The sequence below is a fragment of the Zonotrichia leucophrys genome, chromosome 5 (genome assembly GCF_028769735.1).
Source record: "Zonotrichia leucophrys gambelii isolate GWCS_2022_RI chromosome 5, RI_Zleu_2.0, whole genome shotgun sequence".
NCBI classification, from domain to species: domain Eukaryota; kingdom Metazoa; phylum Chordata; class Aves; order Passeriformes; family Passerellidae; genus Zonotrichia; species Zonotrichia leucophrys.
In genome coordinates, this window is record NC_088175.1 from 25,212,475 (window position 1) to 25,232,628 (window position 20,154).

At 39.7% G+C, this 20,154-nt stretch overlaps 1 protein-coding gene across 5 annotated transcripts in view; it reads right to left on the bottom strand.

Moving 5' to 3' along the window:
* The window catches only part of MEIS2 (Meis homeobox 2), a 173,960-nt gene that overhangs the window by 6,162 nt on the left and 147,644 nt on the right, over window positions 1-20,154 (bottom strand). For all 5 annotated transcript variants that reach the window (XM_064714136.1, XM_064714132.1, XM_064714133.1 and 2 more), the window contains exon 10: window positions 369-427. In XM_064714136.1, the coding sequence (XP_064570206.1) occupies window positions 369-427 (59 nt within the window). The remainder of the gene's footprint in view (window positions 1-368; window positions 428-20,154) is intronic.

Sequence of the window (20,154 nt, forward strand, 5' to 3'; positions counted from 1 at the left end):
CATACACCAAGGAGTTGTGGGTAGCAAGAAAATGAGATTGTCCTGCTGATTGGATGCAGACAAGCAATGAGTAATTCAAGAGCTCACAGTCAAACAAACTGCTTGTGGCACTACTACTTGTACCCAATTACCAATTCAGAGAGAAAATAAAAAGCAGTTTCAGTAGAGTCAGGGTGGGAAATCTCCAATTAGCACCAATTAGTGAAGTTGCTTCCTACAGCGGAATTCTGGGGACATAAGAAAAAAAAAATAATCTCCCAGAATGCCTGGTTGAAGCATTTATTTACCAGGTGATGGGACTCCTGAAGAATAACTTGATGAGGATTTGCGCCTGTGGGACTTGAATACAGATACTACTTGGAACTTGCCTGCTCGATTTGACTGGTCAATCATAGGCTGTACTATTCTTCTTCTGGCATTAATAAACCTGCAACAGAATACAAAGAATAGAAGTCCTTTCATCAGCTTGCTTCTCTGTTTTGAGAACACCTCTGCTTTAAAAGTGACAGGATTTTAGCGTGCTGTGGAAATGTGTTTTGCTTCACGTTGCTTTTTAAAAAGAGTATAATTTCACTTTAAAGGATTTTCCTCTAAGTGCTCAGAAATTGTAACTGGTAACACGCTTATCTTACTAGCCAGCTTAAAGCTGGATTTGCCAGAAGGCTTTGAACGAGTAAATGCGACCGAAAACTTGTGTTAAAAGACAATTGTTTCTTTAACTTCTTCTAAGTGGCTCAGATCCTGGTTAAAGTTCACAGGCTGGGAGACTTTCTTTTCCCCTTTCCATCTTAGGGATCCAGCTCTCCTTGCAGCTGGCCATAAATGAGGACCAGGCTTTGCCACTCCGTGCTTTCACAAGGTATCGTTAGGTCAGCAAAGCCATCAATTAGGCTGTCTGAAGTTTTATCACCAGCGCAGCAGCAATAAGTGCCGGCCCAGAAAGACTTCTGCTCTTCTACAACTCCTGCAGTTGGAGCCTGTAAAGGCAAGGGTCGTTTGGAGGTCAGTGCCAGCTGGGGGCCACCTCTGTGTCCAAGCGGGGACACCCCGTGCAAGGCGACCGCCTGCCTGCCCTCAACTCAGGCACCTTTCAACTCGTTAGAAACCCCCAGTCACAGGTACATGTGGTTAATATTAGGCCCAAAATAACCTTTTTTTTAATCTCAAACTGGGGTGGTTGCCGAGGCTTTTGAGCACTGGTAAAGGCAGTTAGTTGGCTGCAGAGCCTGGATTTAATTTTGCTTGTAATCCAAAAATAAGTGCTTGCATATTTCTTATTAGCTAATGCACAGCAATGCACATCAGCACAAGCTAAGCTAAATTAATTTCCCTAAAATAATTTCAAAACTTGCCTGTTCACAAAGTATTTTTGAAAACAGGGCAATTTTCTATCACTCGGGAGCCACACTTGTTTTTGTCCCTTCTCTTTGTGTTTGAGAACACTTTGGAGCCTTCGTGCAGGTTTTGTGTGCTATTTCACAGCTCGGGCTTTCGCCTGGTGACCCTTAAGGAGTGCTAATGAAGTCGAATACTAGCGTTTAATCCTCTTCAGAAATACTAACATGCCCATCATCCAAAACAGCCTCCAATAATTGCCATTGGGCCCGATCCAACGCCTAGCAAAGTCTTTCAGTCAGCTAACTGAAAACTAAGTTCATCTGCTCATTTAGTAAATTGCTAGCCTTTATATAGCATCAACTCTGCAAGGCCTTTTGTCATGCTTCCCTCACTCCCTCCCACTCTCTGGTTAAATTCCTTCACAGATAATAAAGGACGGTGGCACACCTTCGATTGCATCTTCAGTAATCACAGTGGTGGAAATTTCATTAGACAGATGCATAAATGCTACAAGTAACACTAAAGGGCTCTTTAGCATCTCTCTGTTTACATCCAAAAGATATTCTTTATTCTTTGGGAAAAGTACCATTCAGTTGTCAGAAATGTCATCCTGCCTCAGAATTAGTCATGACTTCAGCTATTAAAATAAAAACTCAGACACAGTCAATATATTTGTTTATTCCCTTCTGACTGCGGCACTGTGAAGGCATCACTGCCAGTTCTGTGATTTTGAAGTGTGTTTCCGTCCTCAGAGACAAAGGTCCCCGATAGGACTTATTTGCTGAGTTACTTTCCAGTAACGTTGCTGTGCTGACCAAATGGAGCCTGACCTGAACCTCCTCCATCCAGCACGCCTTTTATCAGCTAAAGTTAAGGCCAATAGAGATTAACAGGAAAGCCTGATAAGACTGTTTTCTCTTCTCCTATGAGCTTCTAATGGTGTATACAGATGGCAAGGTTTTAAAGAATGGAATGAACACTTATTTAGGCCTGTAAAAAATCACAGAAACACCCCCACACACACGCACACACTTTCCATCTTACTAACCCCTTTTCTTCAATCAGGCCAGTCTTCAGGAAAACCAAATTGCTCTTTCGGTTTTTTTTTATTTAAACCCCAACCACTTTTATTATTTACATCTGGTGGTCCCCTTATTTATGTCCCTCTTCACTTCCCTGCATATACACCCCTGCTCACAGGGCTGCGAAGCATTATGGGCCTCGGCTCTCAGCAGGAGAACTCCACACTGTCTTCAAACAAATAATTAAGGGGAAGGTTAAAGGTTCACCCAGAGGTCATATCTTTGGATACTCCTCAGAAAGTTTACATTAGTAAGAAATGGGTGCCCTCTGAAGTGTTCTTTCAATGGGCTCCCACAACAAGGCAGAGCATTAAGAAAATTCTACATCCTTAAGGGTTTCAGGTAACATCTGCTTTACCTCTGAGCACAGAGATTGGGATACTGTGCTCCAGCCTTATATATTCGATAGCCTCCACAGAATAAGCCTTTGGGACGGGTGTTGAAAACCCCATCTTGCCCAGCCATTCACTCCCAGAGGAGCAAGGCCTTATTTTATCCTGCTGATGTGAATAAAGCCAGTCTTTCACTGCAAACTCTACCTAGAAGCAATTCTCTAGTTGTTTTGGAAATGGGAGTTCAAGCCCTAAAAGAGAGTACTCTGTATTTGTTTTCCTAAAAAAAAAAAAAAAAAAAGTAAAAAAAGTGATACAATTTGTCCAATTAAAACTTGTGAAAAATAGCTCCTGGGTTTGATTTCTGATTTCATTATTTCTCCAGTTTTCTTTTGCATATCTGCACAACAGCAGGTGCAAGCAATGTCCTCTAAACCAGAAACAACTTCATCTAGAGAGAAGATACACTGATGTATACTGGAAAAGACATAAGAGAACAGGGTTTAGGCATCCAGGTAATTCTGAAATTCCATTTCTATTGTTCCTCTGAAAAATCTTGTTCATAAACAGCATCAGTTATACTCACCATTGGGCATGTCTGAAAAATGACACACGGAATTATTTATATTTGCAAGATTGCAGGTGCAAACCAGACATACATTTCAGGTGAAGCTAAAAATCGAATCCTAGGTTCACTAGCAGTAGCTACATCATGTAATGCATCAGCACAATTGGTAGACAAGGGCATAGAATGCAGTGTTTGTGCATTATTATTTATTCCTTATACTGCCCCATAAATATGCACAGTGCATAATAGAGACGTAGAAAACAGAGTCCCTGCCCTAGCCTTCACGTTTTTTGAGGGCTGTTTTTGAATCCCTCAGAGAGCCATATCCAGGGCCAAAGTAAAGCAAAATACAGCCTTTCACACAGCACTTCAGTTTGTGCTGCAGAAACACTGATGTTATTTAGGCACAAATGTCTTCAAAAGGCATTAAGAGACAGGTGAAAAAAGAGAACACCAATGCCACTGTTTTCAGCATTATCTGGAACCCTATATAAGAAGAATTCACAGCTCTGCTCCTGACACTAATTGCTTACCTTGCTCATACCCTTCACCCAGAGGCCAAAGATTGAATGGCCTGAAAAGATGAGTAAAATCTATCAAAAAGACATAGACTTCTTTGTTTCTCTGCTGCTAATAGTAATTCCTATTATTTGGATGATAGCAGCAGTTAGAGGACCCAATGAAGCTCAGTCTTACTCCAACCCCATGCTTCACAAGCACACTGTCCAAGAGAACTCAGTCTGAACAGATTTCCAGGCAAAGCCTGGGGGAGAGGAGAGACGCCTTCTCCCTGTTTGCGGAGGGGAACAGAGACAGAAGGAGATTAAGTGACAAGGCCAAAGTCATACAAGAGATCTTTGGCAGAGCCACACACCCAACATAGATTTCCTCAGTCCTCTTTCAGCGCTCCTACAATCTGCTATCCATATGCTATCTTTCCTTTGTTCCCCCAGCTTAACAGTCAGGCACACTGGCAGGGGACTGCAAAGAGAGCTCCCATTGCCACTGTTTGTGCCTTACCTGCTGCGTAGATAAAGAGGGGTCATCAGCCTCCAGGGCTGTGAGGCAATACCTTCACAAACTCTACATTCATACGGTATTTGGTCCTCATTCCAGAATGATAAATGAGGTGTGTAATGTTGAGAAATACATGTCATTGACATAGCAGGCTCAATAAAAAACCCACTCCCAGCATTTTGCAAATGACAGATTACCAGCCTTGCTTATTCACACAATAGCCATTTGAATCAAAAGGTTTTTTGCATCTTGTATTTTTTCTTTAATTGCTAGCTAAAGCAGCCACATCTATTTCCTATAGCCAGAGTCTGTCTTTCTCACACAAGTAGTTCTGGTTACTTTTGCGGGACAGTTCATGAAAGTACAAATGAACAAGATCTGGCTCAAAATGTACAAGAATGTGGATTTTTAAAGCAAGGCATTTCACTTTTATCTGCTTACAGCAAAACCCAGTAGTGCGATAAAGGTGCACTAGTGAATATGCAATGTAGTCTGGTGATTTGGTAGCACTGGTCCTAATTGGTTCCTACCATTGATAATTAGCATGACAATATAATCTAAATATATGCATTTAATCACATCTCTTTAAACAGAGACTTGTTTTTCTTTGTCCAAAATAAATATGCATTCTGTACTTTATAGGAAGTCCTGTAATTAATCTCATTTATATAATTTATCATATTTTATCTCAAGTCATATGAAATGATGTTGAACTCAAATTTGCATAATACATTTTATTCTTATAATAAAGTTCTGATAAAATCATAGAGACATATTTCTGCAAAGTGCAAAGGCAATAAATAGCAAATAGTGATCTCTTAATCTGCTTCTTCAAATCTGGCACACTCCAAAATAATTTTATTGTTGTTTCCACTGTCTTTTTTATACATAGTGTACATATATTTTGAAACACCGTGACCACACCACAACTGAATCTGCTTAAGAGCAGTTCTTGAAATTAACTGTTAGTGACTGCACTGATTGGCAATCAGAATCAGAAACCTCCAGCTTTACTTTATGGCTATAATGGAAAATTCACTGTAAGGATATAGGGTCACAACAGGTCTTGCTTCAGAAGGATGGAGTACACGAATGCTCAGGAAACTATAACTCAGTTCCCAACTGAGGGCCGAATCTGAACTCAAGCAGAGAGTGATATTTAACTCCCACCACTTGTCTGTATGCCTAATATCTTCTCTGAGATGAACTGGTGCCAAACCGAACCATTCTCGCCCCAGCAGCGTAGACTGCTCCCCATGAGAAACTGAGGAACAACATGGAGCCACCAAGTACAACGCAAAACTTCAGTGTCAGTCTTCAATCTGGATTTCCACTTAAAATATCCATCCCAGAAAATGAGGTGCTAAAATATTGAATTTATTTAACAAACCAGCCACTGCATAAATCGGTTCTCAATTCTTTATGTGAAAACCAGAGAAATAAACAAATTTGTGAGATGAATTCACAATCAGTTCTTTAGAAGAATTAATGACAAGGAACGTTTTGACTCACTTTTAGCCCAAGACACTTCTGCTCTTAGACTTGCAGAGGACAGAAGTACTGAATGAACACTGTCACAGACTTAGTCACAGAAATAATAAAAATGCAAGTACTGACAATTGCAACACTAATTTGGAGTTAGAATTGTTTGTTGCCATCTGAATAAAAAAATTATTTTTAAAAAAATTTTAGGTGCCCAGTGGGACAGTCTTGCAAGATTTTTCATGAACCTGCCAAGTGTAGATGAGAAGCTCAACTCTTATTAAATCTCCACAAATGGGAGCTGAGCTTGAAGAATAAATGGGGTCTAAGCACCTGCTTCAATGTTTTTGCTGAGTAAGAGTCTAAGAATGCATTCTAAAAAGTAATCCAAGTGTTTTCACCTCGGATGGGGAAATAAATCCTTGCCTAAATGATATTTCAGTCTTTGGACTATGCACATGTCGGTGTTTAGCTCAGGCGCATATGCTACACTGATCCCTTGCTGCCCAAGAGTGCCCTAATTTTGAAGGGAAAATAACCAATGAACGAGTCACAAAATATGTTTTCCTAAGTAACCTAGAAAATTACTTCTTTGCCAAGCAGAAAAAATAATTTTAAAAGTCATGAGCTGCTCAGAGCATTCTGAAAGAATGCATTAGAAAAGACTAATTTGCAGCAACACTTTTATCAATATCTACCCCCTGCCTTTACAGCGGTGTTTGTCTATCACCTAACCTTTAATGTGAGTAAGTAAAATCTATTTATCTTAGTTTATTCAACTTCTCCCTCCACTATGTATTCTAAATTGACAGAATTAGGTTTAGGCAGTATGTGTATGCACAAAAATAGTTGAAAAAGCCCTTGTTTATGCTTCACTGAATCTATGCCACACCTGGTTACCAACTCATATTTGCAGCATTCCTTATAGGAAATTAAAAAAGCTGACTTAGTCACCTGGAAATGAGCCATCTAAATAAGGCTTCCCTAAGTCATGAATATTAAGAAATGGAGTCAGTTATGCAATTGCTTTTGAGAGGAAGCGGGAGGGACAGGTCGGTTTATTCCCTGGCAAAGCCTCACCTAGTTTTGGACAGCCTTGTTAGAGAAGGGGGTTAAGGACTTTTTACGCTGACTTTCTAAAGCTTATTCAGACACCCCACATCTGTCAAAGGTGTGATTCAAAGGACCTAAGTCACCATCCACGTTTGGTGAAGGCTCCAGAAGATGACAGAGATCAACTTAGCTGGGTGCCTGAGGCAGCCTGAGGGAGGTGCTAACCATCCCAAAGACTTCTGCCGCATCTTCCATGTTTATGCTCGACTTCCTAAAAATACGTCTTGCCATTTGGAGCTGCCAGTTGTTGGAAATCATGATTTTTCTCGTCCTGTAACTGTGAGACTGTCCTAAAAAAATCAGGAATTTAAACAGCACTCTTCCCAGTGTTTACTTTGTGAGTTTTTCAGTCATTGCGCCACATTTTTAAAACGCTCTTCTCAGCCACAAGATCTAGAAACTTACTTGATAAGATTCTCACATAACCATTGTCTCCTGGAGCTGGGACCTCGAATTAACATGAAACAACTTGAGCCTTGCGATAAAATCATGAGAATTGGCAAGACGCGCATCTATTCACCTCAGAGGAAAATCCACCTCGTTAAACGTGTAACTCTCGGATACCAGATTACTCCTTGGGAGCACGGAGGAACGATCTGGCTCTGCCCAGAAAGCCGTCACGGGGATGGCTGTCACGGGGAGCACCCTCACCGTAGCACAACCCGGGGCAGCCGCATTGCCTTCGCCTCGGGCCAGGGGTTTGTGCGCGGGGCCTTCCCCGAAAGGGATCCCCACCAGCCCGGCACCCGCACCATCGCCGGCCTGCGCCCGCAGCCCTCACAGCCCGCAGCCCTCACAGCCCCGCGCCAAGGCCGCATTCAGCCGTTCCATGGGGTCGGCAGCAGCAGCGCTGCCCCAGGAAGAGCTATGGCTCCTGGCCGCAGAACTAGGCTGGCCTCGAGATCCAGCCTGGGTGGCCCCAGGGGAGGCCTCCCGCTGTGCAGCAGGGCGCCATGAGGTGGGGCCAGAGCACCGCTGCCGGGCCGGGGGTGCCGCTGCCCCCGCGGAGCCGGGCCGCGCCATGGCCCGGCCCGCCTTTGCCGGGTGCGCCGGATGGGGAGTGTGCCTGGCGAGTGTGCTCAGGGAGTGTGCCTCGGGACCGTGCCTGGGGAGTGTGCCTCGGGAGTGTGCCTGGCGAGTGTGCCTGGGAAGTGTGCCTCGGGACTGTGCCCGGGGAGTGTGCCCGGGGAGTGTGCCCAGGGAGTGTGCCTGAGGAGTGTGCCCGGGGAGTGTGCCCGGGGAGTGTGTCTGGGGAGTGTGCCTGGGGAGTGTGCCTCGGGACTGTGCCCGGAGAGTGTGCCTAGGGAGTGTGCCTGAGGAGTGTGTCTGGCGAGTGTGCCCGGGGAGTGTGCCTGGGGAGTGTGTCTGGGGAGTGTGCCTGGCGAGTGTGCCCAGGGAATGTGCCTGGCGAGTGTGCCTGGAGAGTGTGTCTGGCGCGTGTGCCCGGGGAGTGTGCCTGGGGAGCGCCGCTCCGCGCACGCCACTGCCGCGGGTGGGCACAGTTTTCCGCACGAGCTTCCAGCAAACCTCAACCTAATTGGAAAAGTATCATCCCGTATTCCCCCTTGGCTCCTGGTGGGAAACGAGCGCCTTTTGGTGCATGCCACCTGAAACCACAGAACACATGCCGGAGGAGGCTGTTTCTCTTTTGACAGTGCCGTCAGCTTGCTCATATATGTTTTTTTTTTACCACGCACCGTAAAAATGATCTTTTAAAGATACTTGAAAGGAAGGGAGGAGACAAACAGACATACTTCCTTAGCTATTCATATCTTACAGATAAAATGTGAAGTCAGTAGACACAAGCCGTAGCATTTAACCTCATCCTGTGCTTGATTTATTGCAGATGGGAATCAACTAGAAACTGAATCACTTTGAAATTTTTACTACTGACGTTAAAATTCCATGTTTGTATACATACGTCTTGTGGAGATGCTAAATACAATTTTAGCTAATTTGGCATGCACTTTGATTTGCTAGCGTTTAGAAACTCATGTTAAAGGTAGAAAACAAATCTCCTCTAAAATCTTAAGTAACTCATGCATTTAAAGATGTGTTAATTTGTCATCTTAAACTCCTAGGAAAAGATTTTCAAAACTAATTAGACTCCAACAGTGTTGAGAACACAATCAGGAGTTGAAGTACCTCATTTTAGGTAACTTTAAAAAAAAACCCAAGCAAAGTGTAGTTTTTGAATAATATCACATTCAAGTACTTCACATCTATTTTAAAACTTATCAATATTTAACATATTAATTTTTTAAAATAAATTCTAAATTGACTGAAAAGGAGAGTTGTCAACAAATTTAACATCTGTTTAACTTCCCTGATCAAATAAGATTAAGGCACTAATTCTCCCTTTTACATTTCAGTGGAAACTACCTAAGTAGCAACTTGCCAAAAATGCATAAAGGTGTTTAGCAATTATGTAGTGGGTATGTTTGAAGAGATCAAGGTGCACTCACATGTCCTGTGCTATGGGTATCTCTGATTAGCTTGTCATCTACTCTGAAGAAGATGTAGCCCAACTCTCCTATACTATGTAACAGGCCAGCTGTTAGCTGTCTGTCAAGCACCTAAAGTGGACAAGTAGTCCAGGAGCAAAAATGTCACTCCTTTGATCTGGCAAGGAGCAGCTGCTGATTTATAGAGTAGGACTTTGTTCTTCCGTTCTATTTTACTTTCTTTCCTAAGGCAGAACCACAAAATCCAGCAGAAAAAAAAAAAAAGTGCCATTCTCTGCAACATCAACAAGCTCTGACAACTGCAACAGGGTTTTTCTTGGCCCTAACAAAGCTCTCAGGCATCTCCTTTGACGCTCACCTTTTTTTTCCTTCTTCTTTTTGCAATGCGGTAGTTATTGTTTAATTCAGCTTCTGTAAATGGAATGGACTGTGGCCAGCAAGCCTGGGGCATAAACACACCTGTATGAAAGAAGCCTTATTGTAGCAACCATCTACAACCAACCTGCACATGCACTACCAGTTCGTGAGTTCAGAAGGAATGTTCCATTTTCCCTAAGAGTAAATTTTGCCTTAAGATAACTATTTTTTGTACCCACTGTCCTGTCTTGACCACGAAGCGTGTACACTTTTTCATTGTTATTAAAATCTGAAGGAAAAAAAAAAGTGTATTTTTCTACCTGTCAGCCAGGGAATGTCAAGAAATTGGATCCAAAGAGCCCACTTAAAAAAAACTGAAAAAACCACAGCCAAAATATATATATTGAAACACACTTCTGAAAGTTTGAAAACTAGGATCCTAAAGATGTCTGTTCTGTTTCAGACATAGTGATGCGCTTGCAAGCACCTCCAGCTTATACTGCTGCATATTCTCCTCAGAAAAAGCATTTGGTGGAACAAGAACTCAGTAAGAAATAGCATTTGATGCAGCTAACCAGACTGCAGCACTGCCAGCCCAGAGTCAGTGCTCCATTCGTTCTCTTAGAAGGGGCTGAGCAGATTCTGTGAGGTGATTTGTTACTACACAGGCTGTTAGTCCTGCCTCACCCATTGGTATAGCAAGAGGGTTTTCCTTTATTTCCCTTATGATCTGTTTTCCAGTTTATTAGCTAAAACCCCAAACCTACAGGACACAGTAAAAGGCTGCAGTAGAGGAGAGAATCTGTATTTGACCCTGGTTTGTGTCCACACACATGCTGTGTTCACATTTCTTTGTACTGTAACTTTAAAAACAGATGAAAAAGGGTTACAAAAACAAAGATGGGAAGAGGTGAGGGTGATGGGGGCGACATCATGACTACAAGATCTTTTGCATATATGTTAGCTTGTGCAAATAAATAAGAGCTATTACAGCCAGAGCCCTAAGGGAGACAGAAAAATGATGATGTACAGGATAGTATAAAATGATATATTAAAAACTGTGCTGTCAGTGTAACAATAGAATATTAAGCAAAAGTCCATAATAATTGGCAGATATTTAGCTGTAGACGTCTTTCTTTGGTTGGTGGGTACTAAAGTATACGTGTGAGGAAAGAGAACTAGTTAGTCAATTAGAAGTAATGGGCATAAATAATACACTATGTGTAAATACATCTCCCCCTTTCCCAAGTTATAGCTCTTATCCAGATACACCTAATAACCTCTCAGCAAGTCATACCTACATGCTGATATGCCTTGTGTTTTGCTCTTTGCTCTGTCTGGGTACTGGAGATTCTGCTTATGGAAACCTTTCTTCCTGTAGATGCAGATGTTAAATGTTTTCACAATACTAGTGGCAAGACTTCATCAAACCAGAGGGTCTAATGTCTTAGTAGTTAAAGATGCGTCAACACCATACACGCCATGAGACTGCAGCCTGCCATGTTATGGAATACATGCTTCACATGCTTCACAGCGATGAGCTGGTAGCAGAACAAGTATATTAAGAATGCTAAAATGAAGAGGTAAATATACAGTGTCATACTGGTGAAACTTTTGCTATCTCTCATCCCATCTTGTGTTCTCTGTGTTCCACATGAACCAGGGGAAATGTTCTTAAAACATTTCAAAGAGTTTGTTACATATGAGCAGGTTTCATGGATGCTTGTGTCTTAGTTGTAAGCCAAATGGTTTGGGACGGCAAAACTGAAAATCTCTGTGGAGCTGTTTCCTCGGCCTATCACTCTGCATTCCAGGCTCTTGTATTTTCTGACCCTCCTCTCTCCAGGGCTCAGTCTCGCTCCCTAGCCTACCTCGTTGGCTCCCCAGAGATAATTGCAACCTACAACTTTCAAGTCAGTGATAAATCTTGCTGGTGCTCTGCAAGGGTCCTAGATGGACATATATGTGAATGTTATACCATTTCTTATCTTTCTGCTCTTTTGAACAAGCTTCTGTCTTCTGAACAAGCAAGGACTGAAACCTTGAAGGTTTGCCCTTTCTAAAACATTTGAAAGGCTGGGTTCTGATTTCAGCACTCAGCTGGCTTATGGACAGAGAAGAGCATTGGAGAAGCCTGTGCTCAAGTGCAACATGGCTTTCCCAGCTAAAGGGAGCTCTTCTAATGTATTTTTCTTTCTTCTGTTAAAGGATGGGTAGCTGGAGATGTTTTTCTTAATTTTTTTTTAAAATAGCTCATTTGAAAATTAAATCCTACCACAGAAAGAAACTTGAATTGTATTTCTTCAGTCAAAACTGGCTAGTTCTGTACTGTGTTCCACTATCTCATATTTTGCATACAATTGAGATACTTGTCATGAAATTAAACCCAATCTATATAACCTATCTAATATTTACCTTTCTTTCTTTATGAGAGCAGTTTGGAAACTGTGTGTGATCTTACATAATTTTAATAACTGTTTGCTGATGGATTTCAATATTAGCTCTGACTGTTCTGACTGATATGATGTTGAGGCTTAATTTTCAGAATTTCACTAATTGTTCCTACACTGTGTAGGGGTAAAGGCATCTAAGAATATGTGTATAAATCTGCATTTGAGCCCAGAAAACTGGTAATGGTCAAGTAAAGTACTTAAATGTATAAGGCAAGTTTTCAAAATTATCAAGTTCTGTTATCAAGATCATCAAAGGCTCAAGATCATCAAAGCTTATCCCAATTGTTCAGTGAATTTCTGAGTTAGAAGGCATTAGTAGCAAATGGGTGTTGACATTAATGCCTAAATTGTAGGTGATCTGCTCTCAAGAAATTTTCTGTCTCTGCTTAGATGTTCCAGGAATCACCAGAAGGTGGACTTAGATACCTAACTACATATTTTTGGTTAAAAAAAAAAAAAGCCTTCACTTAACACTGAAAATGCCTAAATTCTTTAGGCATGTAGATTTCTACTTTTTAATATCCCATCCCACCATCATTTCTACTGCTGTATATTCATGGTGTTTCCTAACAGTCAGTTACTTTCTGCAGTAACCATTCTTAGGCTCTGAGTGTCTCTTAGACACTCATGTTCTGTCAGTATTCCTATGACAGACACCTTCCTAAGACAGAGATCTTAGGACAGGCCTTTTTGCCCTTATAATAACAGAGATAAATGCCCCTCCTTATTAGCTGACACCATTATTATTTGACTGTTTATCTGGAAAGAAGGAGATCAAGTTTTACCTCCCTATCCTGCTTGATTTGGAACACAGACATGAGCATGGGTCCATCATATTCTAAAAGAGTATCTGAATCACCCACAGAGTCATTACAGTAAACAAAGTCGTTTCAGTTCATGTTCTGAAGATGTTCCACCCGAATTAAGCAATTTTACAGCCATAATTAACCAGCAGTTAATTTTCACACATCTGAAGTTGGAGCCTTAACCAAGAGGCTGTACAGTCAAGCCCATGTTCTTAATTAATTTTGTTCTAGTGACTAGTCATTACATACACAAAATAACTGGGAACAACAAAGGCATGGTAGTGAAGAAGAGTAAAGATGAAGCATTATGTTCAATAGCCCATTGATTGAGAAACTCAACTCAACTGGAACAGTTAAGACATTGATTTAAATCAGGATGAAGAAAAGACCTGCAAACATATATTTTATTTAACAAGTGAATTTTTTAGCCATTGAGCCATTGAGGATAACGCTCCCTGTACCCCATTTGACTCTTTTGTGTAATGCTTGGTATGGCTGATATATGACAAGAACTTTGTTTGAGTTTGGCCCTTGGGGAAGTTTGGCCCTTGAGGCAAGGCTGATTTTGTGTTGAAATTTGTGTCACTGTGGAACAGGTTAGTGCCCATTTGTCATTGTATATGTATTTGTGTTCCTATTCTGTCCTGGAGGTCCTTTATATAATGAAATAACCATGGGCAGAGCAATATCTCACTTTATGGTACTGCTAGAGTTACAGTTCCAGATTTCTCAATTATATCCCATTCTAAGCAGATTTGCTCATGCTCACGAGTGGAAAAAAGTGTGCGTGGACTAAAAGTTCTTAAGCTTCTGGGGACTAGATAGCAACTAAATGATGCTGGAAAATTCAGAGGTTGCAAAACTTAAACTAAAGATTTCAGGGTTTGTGCTTGACACTCATATGCAACTCAAATGTGATACATATCTAACAGATACATATATATGAATGAAGAAATATTTTATAAAATATTTCTTTCTTTCACAGGTCTTTTATTGTGGTTTAATGAGTCCATAAGCCAATATTATAATAAAACTTTCATTAGAAGCTCAAGCCAAATTTTACAGCATCTTTGACCAACCATTGAAAGACACACAAAATTTAAGGTCAATAGAAATATTATGTAAAACAAACAAACAAACAAACAAAAAGCCAGGGAAAAAAGAAAAAAAATGCACCAAATTCACAGGCAGCATCTTCAAATGAAATAGCTCAGCATCGTACTTTCATGCATAAGAATTTAAAAATTAATTTGATAAGAAAGTAACTATAAATGGAACAAAAGCAATGTTTTTATTTGAATTCATTGTCCAAACTGAAGGAAACTTACAAACTACAAATGCAGAAACCCATTCAGATTGCCTGGTAAAGGAGAATTAAGTTTCCATTTCCTTATCTTAATTCTTCCCCAGTAGTTATAATCAGTCTTTCCAGTGTGACCATAGTATCATCCACAAAATTTTTAGCAACATGGTAATGAAAAAAGCTATGCTTTTTATCTTCATAAATCACATAAAATTTAGCAGACCCTAGCAATGCCACATATGTTTAAATTCTAGTAAATTCTAGCCTAAGACAGAATAGCCTGTGGTGTTTCACCTGAGTTCTCGGAGATGTTTCAGGAAGTGCATTACCTCTTTAAGTCAGCGAAATAAATAAAAACAAATATAGTGGTCAATAGAAAAAGAAAAATTTAGCACTCTAAATGGGTTTTGACAGAAGCCTGAGTTGAAAAATCCACCTGTATTTTATGTATGTCCCTTGATCAGTTTTGCTGAGATGAGTGGTCCAGTTAGCTGCCTGATTTTTGATGCTTGATAGCATATGTTCCTAGTTAAAAAAAAAAAAAAAATCTAGAGGACCTGTATTCCTTTAGTTCAAGAAACTAGGGTCTATAAAAGAACAAATATGAAACTATCATAATGTGAAATTCTACAAATTTCACAGTTCCATGTACCTGATTGCTAGGACAAATCTAATGCAAAAATGTGCAGCTAAGATGGGTGCCTACACTTCATTTTCAAGTGTAGTAAAAAACCAGATAAAAATTGAAAAGAGAAAATCCTTTTGGGCATGTTTTGCATCCAGACCAAAATGCCTGATTTAATCATTCTGCCAAATTTATTCCAAGTGCTACCAAGATCATGCTCTGTTTTTTTCCAATATAGCACAGACCTATAATAACTGCTTAAGCATGCCATACAGTATTAATCTTCCTCATGAACGCTGTCCCAAACCAGTTTCCATGGAGAGAAATTAAGAGGTATGTACAGGCAAAGGAGAAAATATATGGCTAGCCAATGATACAGAAAGGTTCCTTAGATACAGAAAAGCTCTTTAGATGGGAGCTATGGTAGAAAGGAAGTATTTTTCAACTGAGATTGTTGAATTGAGGGGAGGACAGCACTAGACCAAGTGAGAAAAGAGGACAGTGGGGGAGGGGTGGGGGAAAGAGACATCTATGTTGAAGTATGTTTCAACATTTTTTTAAAGACAATTTTGAAATTGATTCAGAAAAGGAGGAAGTTTGCCTAAAGTGCCTAAAGTAGGAGGTGATTTTTTTTTTGATGTGTGTGTTAAGCACCAGCATTTGATACATTAAGGGGGGATGAAGAACTATGACTTAGTGTCCTGGGAGAAGGGGACTACAATTGTCAAGGTGGGAAGAGATGAAGGCAGAAGCAAAAGAGAGGTTTTGTTGAAGTGGACATAGAAAAAGGGGTGGACACTGGAGGTGTGAGAAAAAGTGGATTTGGGACATTGGGAATGAATGTGTGAGGAGTATCAAGAAGTAAAACTCATATTTAAGAATGTGTGATAGATTAATGTTGCTCTGGGTTCACTGTCAATTTTGTTTGCCAGGTTACAAACCCATATATATAAAATGATACTAAACATGAACTTCCTTTAGAGAATACTCTGTTGACTGTAAGTTTGTTAGCCAAGCAATCTGCAGTAGCTGCAGCTGTGGCTTGTTCTGTCTCATCAGTAATTTTAACTCTAATAGTCATTAGTGTGAAGCTTTCCACAGTATTTTAAAGTGATACTTTCCCCTCAGTTCTTGAGTTCTGTTCTGTTTGAATAGACTATGTATCCTTTAACATCTAAATCATTTTCCCTGAGAATCATCGCAACACAGCTACACTTTGGAACAGATGTCAATGTGGTTCTGACAAATGTCTGCAATATTTATTAAAAAATCCCCCAAACAAACCACGAACTCAAAATGTAGCTCTGAACAGTTTTTTATTATCTATAATCAATATCTTTCTCCATTATATAGTCCAAAGAACCAAGTCCTGAAACAGCATGCATCTCTGTGAGAGGATGGCCTCTACATGCCATCAGTTGTTTAATCCTCTCTGTTTGTTGTGTGCGGAGCATGAAATAGGCAATAGCTTATGATTGCTTTAAACAGTGTTTGCCTGCCCTATGACTTTTCAAAAGATCCCAGGATGAGGTTAGCATGATAAAGAACTTGATTTCTCTAAGCAACAGTTATTCAGGCTGACGTCACCTAGTCATTTACTGGGGACCATACAAAAAAATAAAAATAATGAAAAAGACTCAACAGTTGGACTTAACTGTGAAGGGGCATCTCCACTATCATTACCACCAAGTGCATAAAACCTGAGCTTGATGTCGGCCTACTTAAAATTACTATTTTGTTGTGAAGGGTTGGCAAAGCAATTTATAAAATGATGGGGTAAAAGTAAGAGAAGTCCCATTAAAAGCTTTTTCTTTTCTTTAAATGAGAGTGAACAGAGTAGGACTGTTTGAGTTTGAACCACTTATTACCTTTGTACATTTGTCTTTCTTAACTTCTGTTAACTGATTAGATTTCCCTTAGAAGTAAATGTTCATTGATAGATAATTGTATCGTTGTGGCTTCTTATTGGGGAAAAGTATTACATCCACATACTTAAGATAGATAAAACCAGATGGATGTATCTGCCTGTCCATCAATCTCCGTACTCAAGAAGCCTGTGGGTATTTTTAGAGAATTTAAATCAGTTGCAAACAAAAGGGGCATTTTAAAGAAGGAAAATACACTTAATTAAAAAGATGTCAAAATTATTTTATTGTCAACATTCACAATATCTGTGACACGGTGATGTTGTGTAACTTGAATGCCAGTTCTCAGAACCATAATGAGTAGCTATTAGAAAAAGCAGGGACTTATTATTAGTATCCCCACAGAGTTATCTTCTAAATTATTTATACTTGCAACACTTTCACGTAATGGCAGTTTTAAATTCAAGCAAACAAAGCAAACCACACAATAAAGAGAGGGGAAGAGAATTGTACAGAAACCTTTTCTGAATATATGTAGTTAGAAAGGCGAGTCAAACAAACTCATCAGATTTTGTTTCCTACTCAAATTCTCATGAGATTTGCAATAGACAGCATCAAAGCTTTCTGGGGTTGTGTCACCTTGATAAAGGATTGAACAGCACTGTATCTGCTTTATGTCTCACATCTAAAATGTAAAGGAATGCAACTTTATTTGTCTGGTGCAAGTTTGCTTATTGTCTTTGAAATTCCACAGCAGACCCTCCACAAAAAGCTTAACTATCAGAAGGGTGCAAATAACACCAGAGCCTTTTGTTCTCTTACGTTCATCCCTTAGGTTATGGTGCTAGGTTTGCATAGGAGTTGGGGGGGAGCAGCAGGGGAGGATTGTTGGTTTTATATAAACTTAGCATTGCGAATTAATGATTCTGCTTTGCACACATGCTTTAGTAATACACAGTGTGATGATTAACACTTCAGGAGTCAATGATTTTTAGTAAAATTGAGGTGGCATGCCTTTTTTTAAAAAAAAAAAACCTTCAGCCAAACTCAAGTGTGCTCAGTGCAGAGATAATTTGAGTTAAATTGAAGAGAAAATAGCTGAGGCTGAAGACTCTAATGGTCTCCTTCTGATCTTAAACTGTTTGCATTTATGAAGATATAAAGATCATCCTGTTCACTTTCCATTAACCAACCTATGAAGTTTTGTCTTAACCATCAAAACAAATTCCAGATGAAATCACTTTCTTATTAGATTACTGATCAGCTACATTTGGTTATTTTAACAACTAATTTCTACTCCACAAAAAGGAAAAAACACAGCATGTTTTTCCCCCTGTAACAAAATTATGTAGCTAAATATTCCCAGCTTTTTGTCAGTCATAATAGCAACAGGTTTTAAAAGTACCCAGTTATTCTGAGTGCCTCTTTTTCTGGGCATTTGGTTTAAGGTTCCCAAAATAAACACACAATGAAATGCTAGCCTTCCTTTTAAGCAAAAAGAACCTCACATGTACTAAAAATGTTATTTGCCTTATGCTACTTCAGTTGCACAACAGCCCCCTCATTGATTACCGTCGAGTTACATTAGTTTAAAATTGGAGTAACTGAGTAGTGGATCAGGTCCTATAGTCAGACATATGTTTTCCACTAGATAATGGCTACTTATATATTTATGAATTTTAAAATGCTTTTCAATTCAATTATCATTGTTACTGTGTGCAGGAAGTAAAGAAGTAAATTGCAACCAAGCTTTCAGGGGTTTATTCCCTTATGAAGCACTTATATTTCAAGTGTCAGGGGAGGGCAACTGTATAGTGTCCTCTACATAATAAATGACATTGTTGAATATTCCTAATGTTTTTTCTGTTTGTGGTTTTAGGGACAGAACTATTACCTGTTGCTATGTAAAATATAGTAAAGGACACTGTGCTATCATATCTTTACCCAGCTGCACAGAAACTTTAAAGGAGGTTCAAAATAATTGGTACTCAGATCTATTCTGTTCTGATCACCCCTAGAAACAGAAAGTACTCACAAAGTGATAAACAGCTTTCAGACAAATGCATAACTCCAGTGTCAACTGGAGTTATGTGCAGACACTCAGAGCAGAAATAGTATATAGCTCTCCATTCCTGAACATGACAGTCATAATAAACCTTAACCTCAACATTCCCTGCTTTCCTCAACCACAGCTAAAAATGCTACACACATTTATACCATCTAATGAACCAGACATTAAAAGAAACCCACAGATCTATACCAGTAGACTATCAGGAAGAGAAGTGTGAAGTGAATACTTGCTCATTACAGTATCATGGTAGTTATGAAAAGGAAAGACCTAATAAATCACTGTTGTCATCCTTCAGCAAGAGTAGGGGATAGTCTGCCATTGGAGGTCCCACCAGCTACTAAAATAACTGCTTGTAAAGTGGATGGTGCAAACATATAATGCAAAATCCTTGGGGACAGAAACTCAGACTCACCGTGGTGAACCTGGAAAAAAATGATGGATTTTTATTTTACTCTTCTTTGATGGCAATACAAAGGAAGGAGAGACTATGGAGTGAAGGACTTTGAGTGCATTGTGTCTGTTTTTTGAGTCAGTTACCTACTCTCTTTCTTAATGTGTATAAACCAATTAGTAGTAGATGATGAGTCTGATTATGAAAAGAAGGGAAAGGTATAAGACTTGCTCTTTCAGAAGCAAGTAAATAAAGAAAGAGTAGGAGTGAGTGGAGTTTAGAACTGACTCCTTTTCCACCCACACCACCTTGAAGCCAGGGAAACATCCAGCACTGAAATGATCAAAGCCTATAGCAAATAGTGGTCAGTAATGAATACGTATCATCATAATGAGCAAACACAAAGAACAAAACTCTGCTATTGTTGTGCCTCAGAGATGTATTTCATGCTATTCCTAGAGTTTCACTAATAACCAAACCCCTAGTCTATGTGATGCTCAGTTTCCTGTTGATTAATAATATTAATAATTATTTCTTCCCCGTCTCACCTCTCATTTTCCTTATTTTGACATGATACATTTTCTACTGTTTTTGAGATAATTAGACAATAAGGGGCACAAAAATATCTAGCTACTAATATATCCATTCCTCTACACTGTGCAGGATTTACCTTCCTCTGATTAAAATTCTGATAATGGCTGAGGGCCTGATTGCACTAGCTACAATTACTAGAGTCTGGTTTGCAATTTGTTCTGTAACTGTTGTTCACATGTAACTTTTCAAAAGTCTTTCTAAGATTATTTTTTTATGTCGATAATTAGAATGATATTTAAGAATTCAAATCTCATATAAATGCTCAATCAAAACACATATTTTCCTGCGAGCT